The following is a 26,181-nucleotide window of genomic DNA, read 5'->3' on the forward strand; positions in this document are numbered from 1 at the left end:
TTTTCTGAGACTAAGCACGTATCGATACGGATTCCTCCTGCGTCACATTGCCGCTAAATCTCTGACATGCTTGTCGACCAGATGGAGGGGAATAAGTCAAACGTCTGTTGGCTCGTTTTGGTGAACTAACAAGTTCTCAAAACTGGCTCTAAAAGAAACGTATAACACTCGGTGGGAAGAATTTATTTTTCGGTCTTTCGACTTCAAGAAATGAATTGGTCTTAAATGTCTGAGTCGTCTTTTCTTTACAATCCTTTCGTTACATTCACCGCCGTCTGTGTTTCAAAATGAAAGAAAAAACAGAAAATTTTCTTTCCCCGCAATAAACAGTTCCCCGCAATAAATAGTTAGTTTAACTACTTCGCACAGCAGGATAATTTTCCACCCGCCAAGAAAATCTGTTGTTATGATTATTGCTTTCCGTCTCCTAAAGATACTCTATATGAATCAGTAATACGCCTATCCTATCATAAAAGAGGTGGAAATCTTTCAGTTTCCAAGTCAGTCGACCTGAGAGGAGAAAGAAAGAGTAAAGGAAATATGGCCGCGCACGCACGAAAGTAGTCTGAGAAGCTAGTTTAATTAATTGAAATAAGACTGCGTAGTCTATTACTCTCGTACTTTCACAAACCGAAACAAAAAACAAATGATTTGTTAGGGTTGAAGGTGATAAGATTTCATTAGTTATTTAATAATCTGATTGTTTCGATGCCACAAAATGAACTGTTATTGTAACTTTGAAGGGGTGACGTCATGTATAGCTTTCAGCCCTTCAACCGATAAAAAGCTCAAGTGTGTGGATTAACGAAATTGTTTCCGTGTGCCAATAAGAAAAGAGGAAATGCCTGTATAAAGATCCGATCGCACTTAAAAACTCCAAGCAGTATTCCGAGAGCGTATTTCATACACAGCTAGGAAAGAATCAGGGATGGCGAGTTAAGACTTTAGGAAAAGGACCCGTGAATTTCCGAGAAAGGCGATTCTTCAGTTCACAAGCCGTAAGATTGAGCAAGTATTGTTTTGAAAGTAGACGATTCCTTTCGAGCAGAAAAGGTAACTTGTGCGTCAGAAAACATGAAAGATTTGCCTTTTTTTCCTGTGGTTTGTGGTGTGTTGCTGGTTCTGTTACTCGTCGAGCCAGGTTACGGAGAAACTCAGTCACAAGAGCAAGTCCTAGGATTGTAAGTAGCGCAAGAATTTTTGTGGTTACACTCTTGATCCCAACTTTTTTTTTAAGAATTTCTATTTGCAAATTTTTCAGAAGAACATTGGATCTTTTTATAAGTTAAAAAATGATCTCAGCGAGACCGAAACGTCGTTTGATTTTATCTCTAGTTTTTATCCTAAAATATAACAGTTGTAAAACTTAAATTTTGGCTAAATCTTGCGGTTTTGCGACACGCCTCCAAAATTAAACCTGTACTGTCTGAAAGTTGATCCAGGACTAATTTCTCAAAGCGTTCTCGACGCAAGCTCAATAATACCGTGATGAGCATTGGAGAAATGATCACGAAATGAAGTGCATGTATTGTTCTGCCAACTTGTGCTATACACGCCGAAACTAGATTTAAAAAGGTAGTTTCTTACGCAATACACACAAAGAGGGTTGGAAATCTGTTCGAGTGAACTTTTTTATACCTTATTCCACTGATGCTATTTTGGTTAAATTGTTTATTTGTTTTTATAATTTGATGTTTCAACCACTTTACCAATTCTCTTCTGCAAGTGCTGAATCAAAAAGCACTTAAAGAGTCGCTCATAATATAGCAGAATTTTTAACTTGTTGTGGTTAACCAATCGATTAGAGAAGGAAGAAAATAAACTTTTCATCCAGCTCCAAAAACGAAACAATTGATGATTTTGTTAATTTAATCTTGGTTAACAGGGCCAATTGCACGGTGCGTGCAAATATTTATCCAGACGCGACAAGTATTTACAAAACGACTGATCCCCGTAAAAAACTATTTCCGCATATCAACTTATCTGATAATGCGTTCAAGATAATTCAAGTTAATCTGAGCAGGTAGAGACGTGTAGTGAGCGAGTCGTGGGAATTTCCAGCTAGAAGTCGCGACGGATTGCCTGAGTATCTTACATTTCTGCTTTCTGGAGTTTGAGTTTGAAGGAACATCTTTGTTTGCCTGATTCTTGTTCTTCCAAAAATAAGCGAAACGACACGTTTCAAAATGAAGAAACTATTCATGGCTTTCTTTGGGTCAGTCTACTTTTGGAAAGTTTCTTGTCTATATAGATATTTAAAGAAAAATCGTTCATTCCATTGAGATGTAATTTTAGCTGTAGAATTAACAGCGATGAATTCTGAGAATTGGTCACCTTCCAATTTCCAGCACTGATTTGACCTCAGTAATAAATAACGTCATCAACTGTTACTGTCACCCAGCAGACTGACAGTCCCCCATCCCCCCTTTTTTTCCCCGTGTTACGCACGCTTAAAAAACAAAACAGCTCTCTTTTCTATGGACATCGTTATTGCTTTGTTCCAAAGTCTTTTTTCCTAATTCCCTGGTTGTTCTAACTTTACTTTCCTCCAAAACCAACAAGTTTGATTTGACTATGTGCGCTTTTCTTCAGATTAGAGTTCTTTTTCAAGGTTAACAATAATCCTAAACAGGTGACGCTACCAGGATATTTTCTCTAAACGCAAACCTATTTACGCGTAGAATTATCTCATGAACTTTGAATGAGATGTTCCCTGTGAAATGAAATCCTATTTTAGATCAAACAAATGCGAAAATCGTCCCTTCTTTATTGCAGCTTGGATGAATTAGACAGGCTCGCCGATCCGAATTCTGATCCAAACAACAAAGGACATTTCTGCAAGTTCTACGAGCCTCGTTTAATGCGAAGTCCTCAAGAATACAAGAGAAGAAGTGTGAAGAGCTTTCAAGTGCCCTGTGCGAGGGGTGACAGTATAAGACGGTGTAATAAATACAGGTAAAAGTAAGGCGGTGTCGTAATAGGATTTGATGCGATTGTGGAATCGTGGTTAAAAGGGCACTATCATGAACAGGACTTGGTAAATTCATAACCCACAAAAAACATATTTTTGATGATCAATGGAAGCCAACTAAATGTAGTCTGGTTTTGTTAACATTTACTATATATTAAATAACATGCACTGTAGACATCCCTGTAGCTGTGCCTAAGGTTAGTTGTGATGTCGTTGTGACGTACTGGAAACGTTTGGCAGGGTTTTCCAAAGCCGGTTGTGATGTGGAAAAAGAATGCTCAAAACTGTTTACAGGTTGCTCTCCCTTTAACAGTTCACTCATTTGACAGTTGGTGTTTGAGAAAAACATTTTAGAACTGTTTTGACGTAAAACAAGCAGAAAAATTGCCTTGATAGTAAGAATATAGTTTCTCTTCATTGTGTCTAATTTGTGAAACGAAGACCTCAGTACAAAGACTTAACAGCAGACTAAATGTTAAAGAGTCTCTTTCATATTTTCAAAGTGAATTTACTGAATGTATTCTTCTACACAAAACGGCCTTGATCTACATCTTGTACTTCTTCGGGCCCGGGGAAGGTGGAACCCATTTGAAATATAACAGTCTAAAAGATATCATCAAAATCGCGGACAGGTGTCAATCTCTATCCTGGATTTAAATGGCTTAATATTTTTAAACCGCAACGAATCGAAAGCAAATAGTTTACAGCTCAAGACTCAAGGTCAAGTAATTGTAATGACTGCAAAATATTTGAGTCTGTTGAATCCAGACAACGAATTGATATTAGAATTAGCCTGAGCCGGGTAAAAAGGCGTCGATCATCGAGCGCTCAGTCCAATTCTTCCAGGGAAAGAAGTTTGAGAAGAAAACATTGCTGAAAACATAACTCAACAAAGGTCTCGTTGATTGGCTGGCGCGTAGATTAAACAATCAATCAAACGTTAGATCACTGGCGTTTTAAAATTACGTCATCAATGATGATCGACTCTCACGCATAAGAAAAATATAACGCGCAGGCAGAGAAGTTTGTTTACTCAGGCGATATTGCAATTAAAAGCACGAAAATCTGCGTTGATCAGTAACTGACCGGAAGATATCAACTTCAATGTTGGCAAATCCTAAACATCTCCTTTCAATTATGAATTGGAACCTGTCCAGCGAGTTTGGGAAAACGCGAAATTTTAAATGTTACATAACTTATCAAGGAGCTTCTATAAAAATTTCGCACGGACACAAGTAGCGTCACAAACTGGAAAGGCATATCGAAAGCAAAGCATGCCTTATAACTTCATTTTTATCGATGTCGGAAAATATTTTTCAAGAAAAATAACTTAAGTTTGTACAGAATTAAGCGTGAAATTTGAAGACCCTTTCACAGTTTCTGACGCCATCTCGATCATTTGGGGGTAAACATGGTAAAAACTACAGAAAATGGCGGATCTAAGGTTTAACAATTCAAGGAAAAAACTTGAAAACTAAAGATACTAGGGAAACTAATTTGCTGATCGCATTTGAGGGAACAAGCCTCGCTAGAAAAGACGCAGTAACGGTTTTCATTTTTCCATACATTTTCTGTAAAACCGCGTCGCATTTCGCGGGAAAATTTCGAGACATTTGTATGAAAAATTAAATTCCTCGCCTCACAGCAAATCTATGTTCTTCAAATTTGACCAAAAAACCTGCTGGGTATCTGTTCCTTGAAACTCATAAAATACTCGGAAAGTCTATTTCGAGACCTGGTTAATTTTCCCCTACATCACACACCATCTCTGTTTCGGGTTTACCTCATTTTTCCAGGTCTGGGGACTACTAAACTGAATGAGTACGTGACGCGGTAGCCTAAAAGTGACAGAGATTAATACTTTTAGCCGGATTCAAAGAGCTTGCATGTAAAATAAACCTGATGAAATAAACCTGTTAAAATGAAGGATTAACGCTTTAATCTCAGTCTTCCTGTTTTATTAGGTATCTGGAGGTAGTTAAATCGTTAACATTTCTAAGTCGATGTTTATTGATACAGCTTGCGTTATAACGGTGCCAAAAATGTTCCTTTTTTTTAATCTATTTTAAATATCCGGCCCAATCTTAATTCTTACTATGGCGATTATTACCTTACTGCGGCTCGGCCAGCTCGTAAATTAACCCGGGGGGGGGGGGACTCTCTTATAAAAAGCGGACCGGGGTGCTCGTCTCACCCTTTAGGGGTTAAAGAGGCGGTTTTGGCATACCTCGATCGGTGTTCAGCCTCAAAAGGTCCACAGCGGGAGCTTTTGTGATACCTTTTAGAGTATTGAGCCGAAAAAATATGACAAGAGATAATGTGTTGCTTTAGAATTAGTTGAAAACATTTTAAGCCACGCCCACGAAATAGGATCTTGGTATCTCTGAGTGGTTCATTTCAAAACTTCCGGCGAGCATCCCCGTCCTTTTTATATGGGATTCCCCCCCGGAAAATTAGTCTGTTGACTCTCTCGTTACACACTGTAAAGATACAAAGTCATGAGTAAAACAAACATTTATATCCATACCTAGTGACATTTACAGTACCGTTCCGTCCAAAAATGCAGGAAAATCCCTGTGAGATAGTGGCTCTTAAGTAGGAAGTATCGATTTATTAAAGTTCCAATCGCAAATTATAAGTATTGGTTGTCCAAGCTTCCTGTTACTAACAAGTGCGGATTTCCACAACAAGACGCCATTCATTATTCAGTACTATATTTCGTTTAAAAGACTATTTAAACACCGCCAGTTCTGAAGAAAAACGCCGACGCATTTCTGACATATAGGACCAAACTCAGTTGTTATATGTGATTAAGGCCGTTATCATCCGTACTTCACCTAACCTAACTAACCCTGTGTGACGAAACCGTGCCACAAAGGTGGGCTCTCTCTAACAAAAAAAACTAAGCATAAACGAACCCGAGAAAACACGCAACAACTACCTAAGTCTACAAGCATTTATTATAACAATTACACTAAAATAACATTATACTTTAAATAGGGTAACTAACAATAATACAATAAGCTAAATAATTAACCTTAATTTATTTACAAGAATATAATAAACAAGCTAAATACTTCAGTACACCTAATCTATTTACAAGAATATTCCTTAAAAAAAAAGGCGTTTCCGTAGTTCAGTTCAGTTCACCTTGCGTCTGAAGTCCTTGTCCATGAACTTGACCCCAACAACGTTCCACCAACACATGAACCAATTCAAACTCCCGTTTATTACTCCCACCTTTCAACTTACTTCTTCCGATTACGTCTTCACTCAGTCCGGTATATTTCAACTTGACTTCTCCGATTTACTCCAGCTGTCCGGTTTACAACGGCCGACTTCGACAGAACTTTACGCTTGTCCTTCGATTGCTTCGACCAGCTATTTAGCACTCACGTTCCCCGGCAAATGGCTCTTTGTCGTGAATTTAGGAATGGTTTACTGATGGCTTCTCAGTAATGAAAATGTGCTTCCGGACGTGTTCCTGCCACTTTCTAGCCTCGCTCGTAACTACACTTCAACCTGCTTCTTCTACACACAGAAAAACCTCTCAACACGTATCACCCCAAAAACCCTAAATATGTAAACGCAAGGTGTTACAATCAAAGAAAGGAAAAGAAAACTATTGGTCAAGGACCAACCACAAAAGCACCGAACAGAACTGGTTACACAATGAAAGAATACAAATCACATAATCGAGTGTCACGGAATAAACACGATTCCAAACAAGCCGTTCCCATGGGATGTAATTAAGCATTCCATGACACCTACACCAAAACTATTGTTACGGATTAAATATGATTCTAAACATGCTGTTCCTATGGGATGTAATTAAGCATTCCATGACACCCTGTAGCATACTCGAGTTATTAGCAAAGACTATGTCAGCATTCAGCAAGGAAATTCAGTTGCGTTTTACGATCCTCTAAAAGTCAACAGAAATCAAAGTTCAAGTCTTAGTGACAAGACGTAAAAAATAGAGCTGTGTGAATATTCCTTATCGTTAACGATGCGCTTTTTGGAAGGGTGAAGTTGTGTTCGTCTTTTTTTCAACACGTTGTGAATTAAGAGCCGGCGAGCTGCGGAAGAAAACCTTTCAACACTGTAAGCGTTTTGCTTTTCGGACAACATTTGATCCGACTGCCTAAGAGACTTATAAATTGCAAAGCTTTAAGCTTTAAAACATTTTATAGGTGATCTCGGGATAAAATACAAGCTATCCTGATAAACTTAAAGATTTCTGCTTCCGCCAAAACCACGGGAAATGCTATACAAAGAAAATTATGGCAAACTTAAACTTGAAGCAACAGTAATAGTGTGCTTCTTTGGTGGAATCAGTGCCATGAAGCTATAAAGTAACTATGAGGCCCTGTTAGGGGGGGTACCCACATGTCCCCTGTCTGAAATTCGCCACTAGCTATGTCCGCATTTCGCAAGATTCCTATGTCGCCCGTCGGAATTTCGTCTCAGAGGAATTGTGTCGGGAAATTTGACTTTGTTCGATTAAAACGAAGCTACACGTATAACCCATCGTAATACCTTTGTTTATTAAAAAAAAAACCCGACACAGTGCTCTCAAGTCTCACGCATTGAGCACGAGGCTCACCCAAACGAATTCAATCTTGCGCTCTCACGCTGAAACTATTATTTCTCACGCATTAAAGGTTCCTTGCTGTTTTAGTCAAGTACATATAAAATTATAATTAAGTATCTCTTTGGATATAATTTACTCCTTGTATGCTTTGCACTTGCCTCGAACACTTTTCAGCAGTCGGAATTCTTATGCAGAGCCCGCATTTCTCCGGTCAGTGGGTTTAATGATTACTTTATGGTTACTTTTAAAGCATCACATTTCGACTCAGAATGAAGGAAAAGACTTCTTAGCTACTTCAATTCTTCCAAATTTTCTGAGGGGCTGGGGGCATGCTGGGGGGGCGCATTGGGGGCATGCTTTCTAAGGGCTTGGGCATGTTTTCGAGCGCTATAGTTGCTAACCTCCTAGGGTATATGGGGGCATGCTCTCCCCGGGAAATTTTGAAATTTAGACGCTTGGAATTGCTATTTTTAGCCTTTTTCCAGTCAGTATTTGGACCTAAAGTACATTCGAACCTAAGATTATTTTTACCATTTTTATGTTTAACAACCGTTCTTTAACTCAAAATCTCAACGGCCTCAATCGGATAATCTCTGTTATCTATAATCTTCCTTTGAATTTGGCGTAACCCTTACCTTCTGCTTAAGACGAGAAGACCTTGGTAGCTTTCCCCTGTCTCTCTTTTCCTAATTGATAATACAGCTTCATACTCTTTTACTGGTGGCCCACTGATAAAAATATAAAGCCGACTTTCGAAGATCTCTTTCCTTTTTCCTTAAGCGTGTTTTTAGGCATTTTAGGGCACTGCTCACTCAGCTGAGAGTGAGAAAAAATACTCAGCAATGACGGACTCGATTTATTCGACGTGGACGTTTTAGCATATATAAGAAAACCTGGGTTTCACGACCCGTCAACATCGCGCATGAGAGAGGAACACACATTTAAAACTGTGGAAATGCATCTTCACTTCGACTCAGACGTTTAAAACAATCACTGCATTCTCAGTTCCGAAATTCGTTGTCGGTCTATCTTGCCATTAGTGTCGCTTTCCCTATTTCGCTGGAGTAGTTTGTCGTTCGTCGCCAAATCATAGCTCTCATGTCGCCGTTTCAAGGCCATGTCGCTTGTCGGAATTTACACCTAACAGGGTCTCAACTATCAGTCAGTTTTATCACTTGAGCAAAGGAGAAAGACCAACTTCTGATTCGCCTACGAGTGTCGTACCCATGATCTCCCAGACAGACAAGACGGGGCTCAAACCACTAAGCTTCAGGAGACTTGTGCCAAGCTAGGTCATAACAAAGGCATAATTAACTGACAATAAAGTTCAACAATTTTAATTGTTGAACTAAATGGTATAAAGTTTTAAAGAATATTTTGAAAGTAGCAAACATGTAGCGGGAAATCAGGCTCGTTTGGTCTCGCCATGGGTATTCTGGTTCGACTACGTCTCACCAAAATACGAACCATAGCTCGACCAAACTCGCCTGATATCCCGCCGAAACGTATCAAAAATGTACGATCAGGTATAAAAGTTGTGGACAGTGTCGAAGTCCTCTCAAACTATAAATTGAGAATACACAGACTGGCAAATTGTGTCTACCCTTCCCTCCTCTTCCGCGCCCCAGGAAAATCCCTCAAGAAAGTAAGTTTTACAAGCAACACACAATTTAACTGACATTTGTCATTGATTTAAGGATCCTTTTATCTAACCCCCGATCAGTTGAAGATGAAACGACGTTTCGCCGTTAAAATCAGTCAGTTTAGCGTTCTTTCTAGGAGTTTATTGCATCGTTTGTTCCAGTTTTTAAAATTTCCGTTTTGATCTTTCTGTCATTACTTTCAGACTGGTATTTGAGCCAGGGGTTCGTGAGGTGACCAAAACAGTACTGAGGAGGGTACAGAGGTGTTGTAAAGGCTGGAAAGGCACCAACTGCAATCAACGTATGTTCAGTATTTTTTGTGATAGCAAAAGTCCTGAGAAAGAAACCAATGATTAAATTATTACATTTTCTTTTTCTCTTTCGTAGGCGATGAGGACTATTCCAACGACGAGAAGAGGCAGCTTGTCGGTTCAAACTCATCCAGTAAGTTTACAATAGAGGAGGGAACTTCTCCTAAAAACCGAACAAATTACACATTTACTTTTAAAAGAATTCCCAACGAAAAACAGTCTTTTTGTGAATTATAACTAAGTCGTTTTGGTGTAAAACTGTACTTATTAGAGGTTTGAATTGAAGTCCATAACCGTCTTCTCCTGGTTTGAATATTAGTGGGCGTTTTGTTTCCTTTTTAATTTTTTACATTCAAATTTCTCTCTCACAACCATGTTTATATTCGCAAAGCTTAATTGGAGATTGTGGGAGGCACGGTGGCCTCATGGGTAGTGCGACTCGACTCCAGATCGAGGGGTCTGGATTCAAGCCTTGGCCGGTGAAATTGTGTTGTGTTTCTGGGCAAGACACTTTACTCTCACAGTGCCTCTCTTCACCCAGGTGTGTAAATGGGTGTTAACGAATTCAATGTTGGGGGTAACCCCGTGATGAACTAGCATCCCATTCAGGGAGGAGCAGAAATACTCCTAGTCTCTTCATGGTTCTGAAACCAGAGATAAGCGCCGGCAAGAGCCCATCACTAGGAGCGTGCAACTACCCCATATTCCAGTCACGGCGTTTTCACAGACCGATATATTTTTAGTTTGAATTTACCGCGAACTCAGACCCCCACAGGAACCTCAGTGACCAATAACAAGCACGGACTTAAAAATAGAGAGGGAATCAGCGTATTTGATTGGTATAATTTTATTTTATTTACATGTCCACTTGAGGCTGCCATTTTTTTCATTCCCGATGCGCGCTCATGTAGATCGGAATTGACCTAATTCGCGGGAAAAGAAGCCTAAAAATAGACCGGTCTGTAAAAATGCCGTGACATAGGCTTAGTATGGGAACTGCAAGCGCCTAGTGATGGGCTCCTGGCGCCGGCCTGATAAGCTAGTGGGCTTGTGAGATATGGCCTTTACCTTTGTATACTTTTCTTAATGGGAGGTTGTGACGTCAGTGGGTGATTATGGGTTTTCGATGGAAAGCATCTTTCCATAAAATTCAAAGTACTTGCGCGCTTCTTAGAATATGTACGGTTCTACACACCACATCAAACATTAATTAAAGGAATCATCGTCTCACACGTTTTGAAATTGTTTGTTAATTCCTTTATAATGAAATGTAATTTTCTTCAAAAGCTCCAATCGAAGAAGAGAACAAGTGTTGGAAAATCAACGTTACCATTGAGTATGGATATACTTCTGTCAACAACGTCACCATAACTCGAAACCAGGCTCTTAGCGTGATGAAGAAGATCGCCGGCAAGGCCAGAGCTGGGCTTTACTTATGTCGAGATGTAACGGTAAAATTGCGTGACGTGCAAGTCACACGTGGAATCAACGTGACATACATAATGGGAGTATTTCATCTTGTACCAAAACTAGTCACATCCAAATCTCTGTCAAGCAGTGCTATAAAGTGCGTCAAAGGAGCTGGAACTTTCATGGATTTGAGAACTCAACCTGCACGTAATGCACCAAAACTATTCGGCGCACAGCCCGCAACTGAAGCCGTCGTGACGTATTACATGAAGGGATTGTGCTGCGCTGACGGACTGGTGGAGAGTAATGGAATCTGTGGTGAGTGATTACATGCGTAAAGTTAATCGCATCTCCAGAACCTTTCTTTCTTCTGGTCAGAGGCAAGGAACAGAAGGACTGAGGTCTGTCGTTTCCTAATAAAGGGTTTATTGCAGCATTTGCTATCTAAATTATGCCTCTACATGTGAGCCGTGTCCAGAAGTCGCAAAGGAAACCTATTCTATTCTTCGTTTGAAAACCAATAGGCTCTTTGTGGATACCATGTAGCATGCTCAGTCACGTGGCTTGATAGAAATGGAAAGCGAGAGGAAACAAAAATCGACATAAAAAGTTGGCAATTTTAATACCAATGAAATTAAAGCATGAGATTTGGAGAGGTTTGACAAAAGTAAAAATTAATCCAGAGGATCTGTGATGTGGCGGGCTATATGGCGGGCTAAATTTAGCTTTTTTAGATCTCTCGTCAACAGACAGTGAAACAGTCGAACAATCACGAGATTGCGTTATATAAGTCTCGCGAAATGTTCCTGAAGTCTTCTTCTGTGTGTATAGTTCCTTGTGCAGCTGGCTCGTATCATGACGTACATGCTGAGCAGTGTATTGGATGCAAACAGGATACTTATCAGCGATACGATGGGCAGACATCTTGTTTGGCGTGCCCTAATGGTACAGTTGCTGACGGAATGAACGCAACCAAGTGTACAAGTGAGTGTCCATACATGAAGTACCATGTACCTCGAACCTCCTAAGATTAACGAGTTTCCCTGTACCTCAGTGATAGAGCGAGCATCTGGGCTGGAAACCAGAAGGTCTTAAGGTCGACTTCTAGCTGGGAAACTGACAGAAAACTTCATCTTTCTCATGAAGTAACTCTAATGGAATCACGCAAAAATACTTAAGTTTTTCATTTCTTTGTATTTGCTTGAGTAATTTTTTACAGAGTACGAAATTTGAAAACGTGTGGAGCATCATCAATTCAATTTTGGGTTAGTCTAAAATAATCTCTCGTCGCATTTTTTGCAACAGCTATTCGTATGAACAAAGAATTTTTCAACTTTACGTCGCTTTGAGCTTTTTCACTCAATATCTTTAACGTTGTTTTCTAATTGCTGTGCTTTGCTTATGATAGAGACATGTTCACCATCTTGCCAAAATAACGGTTTGTGTTCGGACGGCCTGTGTTTCTGCTCGTCTGGTTACACAGGGAAGGCTTGCGAACAAGGTTAGTTGGTCTCATTAATCCATCATTTACAAGAGAGGTCAACATCTTTTCTCTCCTTACAAGCTTAATACATTTTCAAGGGGACAGGTGATGAGAATAAAGAAACCCATCAAGAAGAATTCTAATGATCAGAATAAATTTGATAAGGGAGAATACATTTATCAAGCCTGGCCTGTAAGGATTTAAACAGTAAATAAAGTCGTCAGTGACCGTTCATTTATCTTGAACTAATTTTCATGTGATAATAAATATTTGCAAATTGTTTTCGATTTTAGAGCTCATGAGGCACGCCCTTTACTACTCAAAAACCATTTTTCATCCCTGATGGTTAACACATTTGATTTCTCTGAGTAATGCATTTCAAGTATATCTCAAATTGGTCTGTTTTTTGTTTTTTGTTTTAATTTCAAGCTGTTTGTGTTCCAAGTTGTTTGAATGGAGGTCTTTGTATAAAACCCTACCAGTGCTCATGTCCGAGTGGGTGGACAGGAGAGAGATGCAGCAAACGTAAGCGATGTTCGTTTTCGTTGCATTTATTTTCGTTGCGTTTCGTGATCTTTTGTTACCTCTGTGAGGCTTTGATGCTTCGATTTTGTGTGTGCTATCAACGCGTCACGTCCCTTTCGGTCACAAAGCATACCAGCCGCTGGGCGATTCCGATTGTTTCAGAAGGCTGGCGCGCAGTACTCCTTCTTCATTCTCAGCCACTCAGATTTAAGCGTAAGTCTGTAAATCGCAGATTTTCAAACTGGAAGTGACCAGGGGCTACTGAGGTTGGTGCTTTAATTTCTACAAGGATCGCGGTCTCTGGAGCTGAGGTTGCCAACTTAACAAAATAAAAACAAAAGTATAAATTGTTTTTTGCCCAAGTTTTAATCCTGAAACTTATTTTGCTTTGTCTGTTAATTTGTTTACTTCAGCTCTGTGTTCTAGCCCCTGTGAAAACGGTGGCACCTGTACAGCGCCTGCCACATGTATGTGCAGGCCTGGTTACTCTGGGCTCACGTGCGAAACAGGTCAGTGAATTTCGCCGTTGTGTTAAGAGAAATTCCAATCAAAAGCTGTACCCATAAATTTCAGTTTAGAAGAGAGGGTAGTTAGTTCTCTAGCTCACCACAATACTCCTTGTATAAATTCTATCAAGACCTATAAAGACTTGTGCGCAATCCGTCTTTAAAATTGGTGATTCTAACCACGGTGCTAGATTAAACACGTAAATCTATGAATTCAATTTACTCTTTGAAAGGGTCACAAGAAAAAAGGTATGTTAATGATCAGGGAACTCAAATTAATTTTTATACGGGCTTGTAAAGGAACTTTAGTGGCACATTTAGAGAAATTAAAATGGTGGTTCGTTTTGGTTTTACTGTCAGCAAATCCGCGCTTGTTTGTTCAAAGTGCGGATAACGCTATTCGGAGACAGACTCGTACCCAGTCACTGTTTATGTGTTTTGGGGAAAGAGAAGATTGGACACTAGGGTGGATTAAGACGCGCGTGGTGACATGGAAAAGGTTGTTTCTATAACTCTCCGCGCGCTCCACTCGATCCAGATCACTTTCTCTTCGAAACAATCCAATCTGATCCGTAAATAGCGACTTGGTACGAGGCTGATGGGGTGGATAAATTTCTGTCCAGCAGCAAGAGAAAATGAGTCTCTTGCCAGCAGACAGTTGTTGACAAAACTAACTCGACACTATCCACTAGATAGTGATTTACCCGGTGGATAGCGTTATCTAGCCTTTGAACAACTGGGACCAGCATTACGAATGTTTTCCTGAATTTTCTCTGTTTTGCAGCAATATCTTTCTGTTCTGGTTTACTCGATGGTAACTACAAAGATCCACACAACTGCTATGGATTCATATCATGCTCTAATGGTTTAACTTATAAGATGGACTGCCCAGCTGGCCTGAGGTATAACTACACCATCAATCAGTGTGATTGGCCAGCTAATGTACCATGTGATCAGGGTATGTGTTGTACAATTTACTTTCAGGTAATTCTTCTATTCTCTGCGTACGCATCACTTTTCTTTCTCGATTCGTTTCGATTTTTGATCCAGCTCAACATAGGTTAAAGTTAAACAAAAAAATTTTGCCAATAAAAATGGAAATGATATCACGACATTTTTAGATTTCAAACTGAAGCTTTTTGGGAGATAAGTTGTACGAACGTACCGTACACAGTAAGAATGATTTCACGGCCATGCATTATTCATTCGTTGCATGGTTCATATTTGCTTCATAGGCGAACTTAGATGTCGTTATTGCTTCCACTTATTAGGTTTCTCCTGCCACTATTTACAAATCCGAAAAAGCCGTTTGTTCATCTAGCATTTCGATCTTAATGTTCACATAAACGTTTACCATAGTGTATTAGAAAACAGCCCTTTGAAAATACGCGCGCTGATTGGTTAAAAATCGTGTTTCTATAACTCGATAGAAACACAGAACTAGCACGAGCTGTTGACGTCATGATAGCGCGAGCAAACAGAATTTACATTTTGATAATAAAAGTTAACAAGTTGTTTTCCTTTTTTCGTCGCGGTGTTCTCTAAAAAAAGTAGAAAACATGTTTCCGAGTTTCTATCGAGTTACAGAAACACTCGTGAAAGTTTGGGAGAACTCAAAAATGCTGTGGTAACACTTGCCTTCGGCTCGTGTTCTCACAGCATTTCTCGTTCTCCCAAACTTCCACTCGTGTTTCTATAACTCGATATAAACACGGAACATGTTTTCTATTTCTCAAATATCATCTTAATGATCACTAAGAAGTCCCACTAAGAAGTCCCAATGTCATATTTGTTTTTGCAGATATCGTAACAATTGAGGCAAGAACAATTCTGTCCACTGCTCGTAAGTATTAAGCTTATCTAAATGTTATACGCACGTTGTACGGTAGGAAGAAAAACCTTGGACTGAAAGCAATGTATTTACAGTGAAAACCTGTAACACCATGAACGTTGGAAATATTGCTCAGTTGAATCAGAAATGAGAAAAAATGTAGGCATGAGCCACCTGTTACGTAACACCTGAGACGTTTCAATCGCTCTTTAACACAGCAGTTGTTTTTGACTTATTTGAAACCAAATCTTCTGGTGTGCAAGATTCATTTTCTGATAGTTCCTGTATAAATGAAGAAAAACTGCCGTGCAAACGATGTTTGCCGAAAACAGACTCTTGTCTATAAGATTTTAGTTCTTACTCAGTCACAAAAGAACAATACCGCAAGCAGAATGGCGTTGGTCACAAGATCCTTGAGCCTACGTACTCATTTCTCGCGCCCATAGGCTTCATCGAAAAACAAAACCAAAAGCCTAGATAAGAATGTTGATAAGTCGCAAACCGTATTGAAGAGATTTGACGGAAACCTTCAGTGTCTCGCTATTGTAACTCGTCTTTTTGCATCATTTTAAAAAGAAGAATGAATCAAAATAAAATTATCTTATCTCTTTTCTCTAACCTTCTAGTTCCTCGTGGTGCCATGAACGAGCCAGAACTGTGTTTCACGTGGCGATCACATGTCAAAACCTTCGATGGCCGCTACCTCTACTTCCCAGGCCGCTGTACGTACAAACTGATACACGATTGCCGGGATGACTTGTTCTCTGTTCACGTGTTCACTGATCCTTTGTGTAGCGATCTTAAAAATTGTCGTCGCGCGGTCAATTTATACCTGGGAGGACTGGACATCAAGGTAAATTCATTTCGTGTAGATGATTAATCGAAAATCATGCAACGTAAAATATTAGCCAGAAGCCATAAATGTTTTTAGATTTCTGTCGCAACTCTATATAGGCAGCAATATGTAAACCGTAACGAAAAAGAAAAAAAAAAACAGTAGTAAGGTAAAGGTAAGGGGAGGCGCGGTGGCCTCATGGTTATTGAGCTCGACTCCGGATCGAGCGGTCCGGGTTCGAGTCCTGGCCGACGACATTGTGTTGTGTTCTTGGGCAAGACACTTTAATATTCTCACAGTGCCTCAACCCAGGTGTATAAATGGGTACCGGCGAACCTAATGCTGAGGGTAACCCCGCGATGGACTAGCATGCTGAGGGAAGTAGAAATACTCACCTGGTCGCTTCATGCTACTGAAACCGGGATAAGCACCGGCCTGATGAGCCACTTGGCTCGTAAGAAGACTCAACCTTTAAGGTAAAGATTAAGTCTGCATACGAGCCAAGTGGCCTTTAATAAAGAGGCTTGAATTAAATTGTCTGAGTTCTAAGCCCCCCATTTCATAGATCCATCTAGGAGAACAAGATCAGGTGACGGTGGGTGACAAAAACGTGTCACTTCCTCATGTCGTAAACAACGTTGTCATCGAGCAAGTCTCCAACTATGTTATCACGTATGGCTACAATGGAATAAGTGTGTTATGGGACGGGATTGACGCAGTGTACGTACATGTCTCAGCCAATCACAGGAACAGAACCTGTGGCTTATGCGGCAACTACAATGGGTTCCCGGATGATGACGTCATGACGTATGGTGGTCAACAGGTTTCCTCTATCGCTAAATTTGGTAACAGTTGGCGTATGACAGACGTTAACGACTTCTGTCCAAACGTCCGCGATGAAGAGACCAAGAGTCCTTGCAGTTTGGTAACGCAAGGCAATATGACGCAGGTAACTGTCACGAAACATTGTAAAGTCACACAGTTTGGTAACGAGCACATGCGGGAGTTCAACAATAAGTTAGTGTCATCACTGGACGTTTTTACGCAGTATGTAAGGTGCCCCTATTTTATAACCCATTATTAATAAAAGAAAGAAAACACAATTTCAAAATGTATTGGGGATTCACGCAGGTATAGAGAAACGAGGGCAAAGTACAGAAAAAAAATTCACACGTACACATTGGAAATCTGTTATTTGTCTAAATTACCCCCAAAACAATGCCTGTTCTTCTGGATAAGGAAAAAGTTACGAATTTACTCTAGATTCAAACCAATCAATCTAATTAAAAGACCTTTACATTTTGTATACATGTTAATGTTTTGCAATAAATTACGCAAGACTGTGATTTCGTTGTCTCTTCAGATACAAAGCATCTGTTCCTATATGCGCAACTCGACGTTCTTTCTTTGTCACGTGATCCTTGACCCTGCGCCGTTCATCAAGATGTGCGAAGAAGAACTCTGCAAGTGCAACTTGACTGACCGCTTCGACTGCGCATGTTCTGCATTTACCCAATACTCACGAGCATGCGCACGAAATAAAGCGCCAATTCAATGGAGGACAAGAGATATTTGTCGTAAGTACTTCTTGATTCTGCATGCACGCCAGCTAAACATGTAAATTTAGTAAGATTAAGTAAAAAACTAGAAATCAGTGACAAAGAACTGAAATTATAAAGTTACTCATGATTACACAAGTCCCTTTTGTGGTCAGTTCATTACTGGGGTATCAGGAGAAAGCCAATTAACAAACCTCTGCGAAGAACACGTTTAAGCGTAATAACAATACCTTAACAGGTTTCTAGATGAGACCTACCTTTATACTTTTGTGTTTTTTTCGCTTTGTTTAAGTTTTCATCTTCTATATGGACTTTTGCAGCTAATTTGAACCGTACGAAGCGAATTGTTTTGGTTAAATTAAACCTATACTGGGCCTTTGATTATCACGTAAAGTTCGTAAGTTTGGTTGTAAAAGGGTCTCTGCAATAGGTTGTGAGAATATTACGTGGAGACGACAATAGTGAATATCGTATACATCGTCAAAGCCCGTTCTTAGCTAAAACTCACATGTGAAAAGATATAGAAAATTTATGATCCTCTAGAGTACCCATGCAACTAACCTAAAATACCGCTTTATTCATGCAGCTGTCACGTGCCCAAAAACTTTGGAGTACACTGAATGTGGATCGTCTTGCCCTCCAACATGTCAAATAAAGAAGAGAAATTATGTTTGCCCTCAGCGGTGTCTTGACGGCTGTCGCTGTGGTAACGGCACAGTGTATGATGGTCAGCGGTGTGTGCCTGTAGAGCTGTGTCCTTGTCTTCACAACAAGAAACATTACGCGCCAAACTCAGTTATCAAACGAGACTGCAACAACTGGTTAGTAATTTTGCAAAAACTACGGTAAAAAGAGATACTTACAACGAAAACAATTGATGTAGAAAGGAATTTTGCGCTGTAAATCATAGCTAACCAGTAATTTTCCAGACAACAACTACGACAGCAACAACAAATACAGAAACGACAACAGCAGGAAAAAATCGACCGCAAGCATTCCCTGTAACTTTCTTCTCGTGTCTTTGCGTACGTGAACTTAAGGAAGTGAGAGTAGGCTCCTAAACGGAGGAGACGATCACTTCTGCTCAGACCAATTCCGGCAGTCAATCTTTTCTAATGGCAAATAAAAATACAATGAATAAAATAGAACAAAATAAAACATAAACAATCTACTCTTAGAAAAGTGACAATCATGGAAGTTAGCAGACTTTTTTCTTTTCTATTCAAAAAAAGAATCATTCAAGAGAGGATGAAGGGTAAGACAGCCAATCCCTCATACAGACCTTATTCCTAAGGTTATCCTTCTCAAGTTATTTTTAGATCATTTCCTGTTTCGGAAATCCCAGGAGGGTCTAACATAGCCAGTCCTGTGAAGAGGATTTTGCTCACATTGACAGTCCAAGCGGCTTAACTGCTTTTTACTCCTCCATGCAACGTGCGATGTCTAGAAATAATTTGAGCTGGAGACGGATTACCCTGGGAAGAAGATTTGGGGGATTTACTCTCTTGCCAGCCATCTCTTTTGTATTACCAAACTAAGTCACAAAGAAATGTAAACTGAGCTGAAAAAGTAAAACTAATTAATGAATTTTTCTACTTTGCTTCTAAGTACATGTGCTAATGGTCGGTGGGTATGTACAACCCTACAATGTCCAGGTAAGCATTGTCAAACTTGTAGAAATTAATTGCAATTACAATAGAAAGTATTTGGATGAAGGTAGCGAATGTAAGTGCAGTTGTTGTGACTTTTCTCGTGTTTGATTAATCACTGTACAAGTACCGAAAAGGTGATATCAATTTGTTTTAGCCCGTTGAAGTTTCTATTTTAGCCCCCAAACTTCCAACTCAAAAGAATAAATTTGTCTTACAAATAGGAGATGAAAAATAAATTATAGAATCAGGATATGCCCATTAAACTTCTGTACAGCGGTCGAGACCTCCACCACTCACTCAACCACAGGAGACCCCTGGAAGCTGTACCTAATTACACCGCCCTAGTCCCAAGGGTCCTCTGTTGCTCAGTTGAAGAGTTCCTGAGCGGTGTGCGGAAGCTCTTGGGTTGGAATGGTTTTGGCAGACCTGGGAATTTTTCCTTGATGCTTATGACACGGAAAGATAAACATCTTTCTCATATCTACACCACACGTTGCATACGGTGCATTTTCATGCATATTTGCAAGAGTTTTGTCACAGTGTGAAAATGTCACCTATGGCCATGAGAAATAAGGAATCATGATATGAAAGCAGAGACCAATAGAACGTAGGTTGATCGGTGTTTGCTTTTATAGTCTTCATTTTCTATGGTAAGTCGATTAGATCACTATTGATCCAACGTTTACCAGCAGGATCATCGTCCGGGGTTGCTTGCTTAAACATTTCAAGAGAAATAACCATTTTCTACTGACTAACCAGGCTATACCGTTCTTTAGGAGTCTGTTCCGCTAGCGGTGATCCGCACTACAGAACATTTGACGGGCTTCAGTTTTCCTTCATGGGAAAATGTCAATACATTTTAGCTAAGGACTGCGTCAATAACTCCTTCACGGTCCTGGTCGATAACGTGCAATGTGGCTCAGATGGTACAGTGTCTTGCACCAAAAACGTGTACGTACATCTCAATGGCACAACTATCACACTCAGGGGAGGAGGGACAGTTCTTATTGACGGCATTCAAGTGGCAAATTTCCCCAGAGTTGCAGAGAGTAAGTAAACTGTCGTTTAGCAAAGAGTCAGGCAAAACATACAGAGTGTTTCCACGTCAGTCACGGCAGTCGCGTTACATTAGTGTCCCAAAGTAATCCTGTGGAAGTTGAACTCTTTCTTATGGAAACTGTTGAAGAAATCCACAAACAAATTGTACACTGAAGATGTTTATTCTGTTACTCGTCCTTCCGTCGGTTCGGTACAGCTGAAAGTTACAAATGTAAAGCTCGCGACTCGAACAAATATTGAATTACAAAAAAAACAATACAAATAAGCGACCACTTACATATTTTTGGGCATCTTCAGGCCTAATCAAGATGTCAACATCGAGAAAGTAAAAGGCGAAGGTAAAAGCAAACTTTCCGCCTACACACAAACAACGCACATCAAACTGCTAAGAGCACATGGTCGCAGAAATCACGTGACCCGCCCAGGGGGGGGGGGGGGTACAGAGGGGCACGGTAAGGCAAACTGTCTCTAACAGACACACTTTCTTTATTTAAAATAATTTTGCATGGCTGCTGGCTACGTGAGTGAAAAAGCTTTATAAGACGAAAAGCAACTTTATGAATAAATTCTAGGGGCACTTATAGATAAATTATTTTTATGAAAAGTCCCTGTACACACCGTTATTGGGGAGAGCCGTTAATTCACTGAAACTCCATGAAAGCACAGAAATTTCTATCTGAAACGCTTATTTCATAACGTAAATTAGGAATGATGTTTCCTTGTATCCAGACATGATTTTTTTGTAAGAACTCTACGACGAACACTGACCTGCAAAACACTCCTCAGGCTTCTCTTTCCCAGCTTTTCTCGTTCTTCTATACATTAAAATTCCTGAATTTACCTTTTCAAAGCTGTTGTTTAATCTTTGTAGGTTACATCATCAGGCACCTGTCGTCATCAATGACGTCAGTACACAGTCCTGTTGGCTTACATGTCAAGTGGGATGGTATCTCGCGCGCTTACGTCATGGTACAACCTCGTTTTCGTGGCATGACTTGCGGCTTATGCGGAACTTTCAACAACAACCAAAATGATGATTTGACGACCAAAGAAAACGTCGTGGAAACGAGCGTTACAGCTTTTGGAAATTCCTGGAAGGTGAATCCTGCTTGTAATGATACGCAGGCATCAAAGCATCCTTGCGAGATGCAGATTCAACGAAAGGCCACCGCGGAGAAGCTGTGTAACAGACTCCTGCACGCTCCGTTCACCAAATGTCACCACACTGTGGACCCTGCTGATGGGTATATCGCCAGTTGTATGTTTGACGTGTGCGGGTGTCAGCAAGGAACCCAATGCCTGTGTAGTGCCATTGCTGCTTACGTACATGACTGTGCTAGACAGGGGATCGTTATCGAATGGATGAATTCCAACGTCATGCCGGAGTGTAGTGAGTATTTCGCCCCGGCAAACGGTTTTTTATCTTTCATTCTCCTTTTCGTTTATAAAAAAAAGGCGTATCCAAAAGCCCCTTAGAAAGTTGTCTAAGCCAAGGGCTTATAAATGGCATATTACAATATACGTTAAACATTGTACCTATTGAAGGCGCTTGTTCATCTTTGTGGTAAGAAAGACACGTAATACGCATTCGTAGTAGACTTGTATAATCGATGAGACGAAAAAATAATCTTTTGGTTATTTTCAGGTGCAGTTTGTTCCATTCAGGGACAGGTGTACCAGGTCTGCGGCTCTTCGTGTCAACGGACGTGCCGCGAAATCTCCATGGACCTCCCTTGTCAGGAGAAATGTGCTGAGGGCTGCAATTGTCCGAAAGGCAAGGTCCTCAGGGAAGATAACCAATGTGTGACCCTCTTCCAATGTCCCTGTTACCATGATGGACGTGCCTATAATCCTGGGACAGTAATTAAACCAACTAACTGCAATGAATGGTGAGAGCTGTTTTGATCCTTTAAGTACGTTCGCGCGAAAATTTTCTAACATTGAACATTGATCAATGTTTCACAAGATAACATAGGCCCTTGCGAACCAGTATGCCCTAATTTAAAACTGACTTCGGTGAGTTAAATTGCACGCTTTGTACAAAGAGTCATAACAGTCAAGCTAAGTATGACAAGAGAATGAGCGATTTACCGCGTGTACTCGTTTAGGGAAGATACCAGTTTTTCATTGCAAACCTTGCTGTACTAATACAGGAGTGCTAATAGCGAAAACGGCAGAAGGTTTCTATAAGATTGCGACATCACAAATAACGCCTATCCAGAATGAAAACTTCCGACTTTTATCTCTCCAGTTTATGCAAGGATGGAAATTTTGTGTGTGCCAACAGAACATGCCAAGGTGAGTTATTTTCCGTCTGCTATGGACGTACAAGCTGCCCATCCATACAAAATATTTTAATAACAAATAATTTGCTGTCACTGTTAAATACGGTCAAAAAGATGTTTAAATAAACGATTCAATTGCGTACATCGACGTCTTTCAAGCTTGTCTCGCGCACTACGGTTTCCTATGTGTCGGCAAACGTGTAAACATTATTTTCCCCAAAGTATCAATTAAAGTCAACGTTCAACTGATGTGTTCAAGAAAGGCACATGCAGTTCGTATATTTTTTTCGCAGTTTGTCCTTTGGGTCAAAAGTGGGTAAGCTGTGGCGCGCAATGTGCTAAGACCTGTGACAATTTCCACCTGCCCTGCCTCGAAACAAAGTGCCGGGAAGGTTGTGTCTGCCCTGAGGGTATGGTACTACATGGCCAGCGGTGTGTAAACTCGTCCCAGTGCCTTTGCCATCATGGAGGCCACAGCTACAGGCCGGGAAAACAGATTAAAGTGGACTGTAATACTTGGTATGTTTAAAAAGGTAACAAAGCCTTATAGCAAGTAAGCGCATCGTTCACAATACTTACCGCTTATTATCCGAGCGGAGAATTTCAACCAAGGTTAGTTGTAGGAAGTGAGGGCGACATACCAGATAGACGCAAGGCACTATTCTAGAAGTGTCCGGAGGAAGCGAAAGTTATAAAGAAGTTTATTATGTAGCTCTCGTTAGCATTTCATTTACCGATTTGGCTAGTTAGCCGCGCAAAGACATTTCTCGCAATGCCCATTGGCATTACGGGAAATTCCGGCCAGGACTATCAGCCAATAAAAGCGCGCGTTATAGATCCTATTCATAAATGGCTGCCAATAAAAAATTCTTTTGTAAGTATTACAATTAGCCCAACTAACCTCGTTTTTGAGTTGATAATCCAAAAGAATTTTACTCTCAAACGAGGTTAATTGGGCTAATTTAAATGCGTACAAAAGATTTTAAATTGGCAGCCATTTATGAATAGGGTCTATATCTTTACAAGTTCTAGACATCAATCAACCATCAATCAACCAATCAGCCATATAAAAAGAGGGTATAATCAAACGCCATGGCAAAATATGGCGATTTTTAAATAAATCTTCCAAACCAGTGATACCACAAATGCATTAAGACAAGAAAAAATCACTTTGACAGCAAGTCTTTAGAGTTTATTTTATCGTTGATTCATGGTAAAATCCCCCCAGCTAACGCCATGTTTGGAACTAGAACTCCTAACGCGAGATTTATCGAGACTGGGAAGGAGAATTTATACTGTAGATTTTTATGGAAACGGGATGCGGCTATATGGGTTTAACCTCATGGATAAAGCCGGGTTTTGAAGAAAGTAATGTTCTTTCGATATCTTTTTAGTTCTTGCCAAGGCACTCAATGGTCGTGTACCAATCTCGTCTGCCCCGGGACATGCTCAGTATACGGCGAACTTAATTACATCACCTTTGACGGCAGAAGGTTCACTTTCAGTGGAGCCTGTGAGTATCTCCTTGCGCAGGACTCCTGCAATGCCACGTCGACTGGCACCTTCCAAATACAGGCCCAGAACATGCCTTGTGGGAGCAGCGGCTTAACATGCACCAAAAAAGTTACCATTACCATCAATAACACATTGATTGTTTTAGAACGAGAGAAAGCACCTTTCGTGTCACCGCTGCCCGGCGCTTCAGGCTCCAGTATCACAGTGCGGTTCCAAATCAGCGAGCGCCATTTCTTCATTGTCTTAGAGACTGACCTTGGCTTGACAGTCACGTGGGACAGAGGAACAAGGCTGTACATCACTCTAGATCCAAAGTTCAAAGGTCAGTGGTAAAGGTCGAAATTTTCTGTTCTGTAAGTGGGGAAATAGGCAAGTAAACTAACTAACTGCAACTTGAAAACCTTGCTTTACGTTATGATGGTTTTATGGGGAGCAAGTATGGCGTAGTCCCGGGGGGAGGGGGGTACTCCCAGAAAAATCGGGCTGGGTGTGCGGCCTGCTTCCCAAAACCCTTACCCTATTTATGACCAAAATCTGCGATATCCCCTACCCTATTTATGACCTGGCAAAAAATTCGAAACCCTATTTATGACCTAACCCTAAAATCAAAACCCTGTTTCAGACCTGCGTTATAGTTAGTTCCCTAGTTCAGACCAATGTTAAATCACCGTAAACATAATTTGTGAAGGGCTTTTGTTGATTTTCTTTTCGATAATGACGAAAAAGTGGCTTTTTTTTAAAAAACATACCCATATCAAGGCTAGAGTGCAAAAACCATAACCTATTTATGACCAAAATGGCCAAAATCAGCTAAAATCGATACCCTATTTATGACCAAAACAGCTGAAAAACCATACCCTTTGGGGCCGCACATACCTATATAGCCCATACAAGGGAGTCCCCCCCCCCCGGGGGCGCAGTGGCGAGAGCGCTCGCCTCCCACCAAGGGGGCCCGGGTTCGATTCCAGCCTGGTGTCATGTGTGGTTTGAGGTAGTTGTTGGTTGTTGCCTTAGTCCGAGGGTTTTTTTCCAGGTTCCCCGGTTTTCCCTCCTACACTCCAAATTCCAATTCGACCAGGATAGAAGAACCGCATGAAAACCAGCTAAGGCTGACCACGTTGACAATGTTATGAGAAAATTCATCGTCAATAACAGGACAGACGCATGAAAAACGGATGCCAATTTGTTTTTTTTACAATAACAAATTGTCAAATTGTCCCCTCTCGCTCGTTGACGCATCGCATAAATTGTAAATTCATGTGTCTGTCCGCTTATTGACAATGAAAATTAACCAATGAGTGCGCGAAAATCTCTGCAGATATCGTAAAAACATACAAGGTGTTCTTTATCAGGACAAACCTGCGGTTTGTGTGGAAACTTTAATGATGACAGGAACGACGATTTCATGACTCCACAAATGTTACCAGAGACCTTAGCCAATGACTTCGGCGACAGCTGGAAAGTCGAGTCATCATGCCCGGATGCAGTCGTTCCCAAGAATCCTTGCGTGACGAACAAGCACCGTGCACCGTGGGCTCACAAGATGTGCAGCGTCATTCGGAGAGATGTGTTTAAACCTTGTCATGAAGTGGTTAGTGGCAACGTTTTATAGAACAGAATCGTGGTTGCTAAATGGAGATCGATGTTTGTCTGCTTCTCTGTGGAGATATCTGAACGTGATTCATTGCGGTTTGTGTTTATGTTCAGACTATAATCAACTAAGTCCGAGGCTTGACATGACATCTTTGGTAAACTAGTCTATTCCCTTACCCTCCCGGGAACTCAAGACGGACGGAAAAGGGAGTTTAGAGTCTGGACTATTTGTAGACCAACCCAAGTTCAACTAAACCTTGCTTAGTGCAGACCTCTCGTACCGCCGTTAGAAAGAAATCTTAGATTTGACTCCAACAAATCCTGCTGATGACGAACTCATAGAGTTTCATTAAGTGTCTGTGATGGAGTCTTGCTCGTGGACGGAAAAAACACAGACTAAGAATAGTCA

General features: G+C 40.5%; 1 protein-coding gene across 1 annotated transcript in view; it reads left to right on the forward strand.

The window, feature by feature from the left end:
- The first annotated feature begins 755 nt into the window (after positions 1 to 755).
- The window catches only part of LOC145487264 (uncharacterized), a 41,538-nt gene continuing 16,112 nt past the window's right edge, over positions 756 to 26,181 (forward strand). The window contains exons 1-23 of the mRNA XM_081466005.1: positions 756 to 1,181; positions 2,776 to 2,955; positions 9,412 to 9,509; positions 9,596 to 9,652; positions 10,807 to 11,247; positions 11,761 to 11,913; positions 12,338 to 12,430; positions 12,842 to 12,937; positions 13,351 to 13,446; positions 14,228 to 14,401; positions 15,245 to 15,286; positions 15,901 to 16,127; positions 16,675 to 17,058; positions 17,473 to 17,686; positions 18,255 to 18,489; positions 19,277 to 19,323; positions 20,097 to 20,369; positions 21,251 to 21,769; positions 22,025 to 22,268; positions 22,631 to 22,677; positions 22,958 to 23,183; positions 24,059 to 24,501; positions 25,532 to 25,770. Coding sequence (XP_081322131.1) covers positions 1,075 to 1,181; positions 2,776 to 2,955; positions 9,412 to 9,509; positions 9,596 to 9,652; positions 10,807 to 11,247; positions 11,761 to 11,913; positions 12,338 to 12,430; positions 12,842 to 12,937; positions 13,351 to 13,446; positions 14,228 to 14,401; positions 15,245 to 15,286; positions 15,901 to 16,127; positions 16,675 to 17,058; positions 17,473 to 17,686; positions 18,255 to 18,489; positions 19,277 to 19,323; positions 20,097 to 20,369; positions 21,251 to 21,769; positions 22,025 to 22,268; positions 22,631 to 22,677; positions 22,958 to 23,183; positions 24,059 to 24,501; positions 25,532 to 25,770 — 4,635 coding nt within the window. The 5' untranslated portion in view covers positions 756 to 1,074. The remainder of the gene's footprint in view (positions 1,182 to 2,775; positions 2,956 to 9,411; positions 9,510 to 9,595; positions 9,653 to 10,806; positions 11,248 to 11,760; positions 11,914 to 12,337; positions 12,431 to 12,841; positions 12,938 to 13,350; positions 13,447 to 14,227; positions 14,402 to 15,244; positions 15,287 to 15,900; positions 16,128 to 16,674; positions 17,059 to 17,472; positions 17,687 to 18,254; positions 18,490 to 19,276; positions 19,324 to 20,096; positions 20,370 to 21,250; positions 21,770 to 22,024; positions 22,269 to 22,630; positions 22,678 to 22,957; positions 23,184 to 24,058; positions 24,502 to 25,531; positions 25,771 to 26,181) is intronic.

The sequence above is a fragment of the Orbicella franksi genome, chromosome 5 (genome assembly GCF_964199315.1).
Source record: "Orbicella franksi chromosome 5, jaOrbFran1.1, whole genome shotgun sequence".
NCBI lineage: Eukaryota > Metazoa > Cnidaria > Anthozoa > Scleractinia > Merulinidae > Orbicella > Orbicella franksi.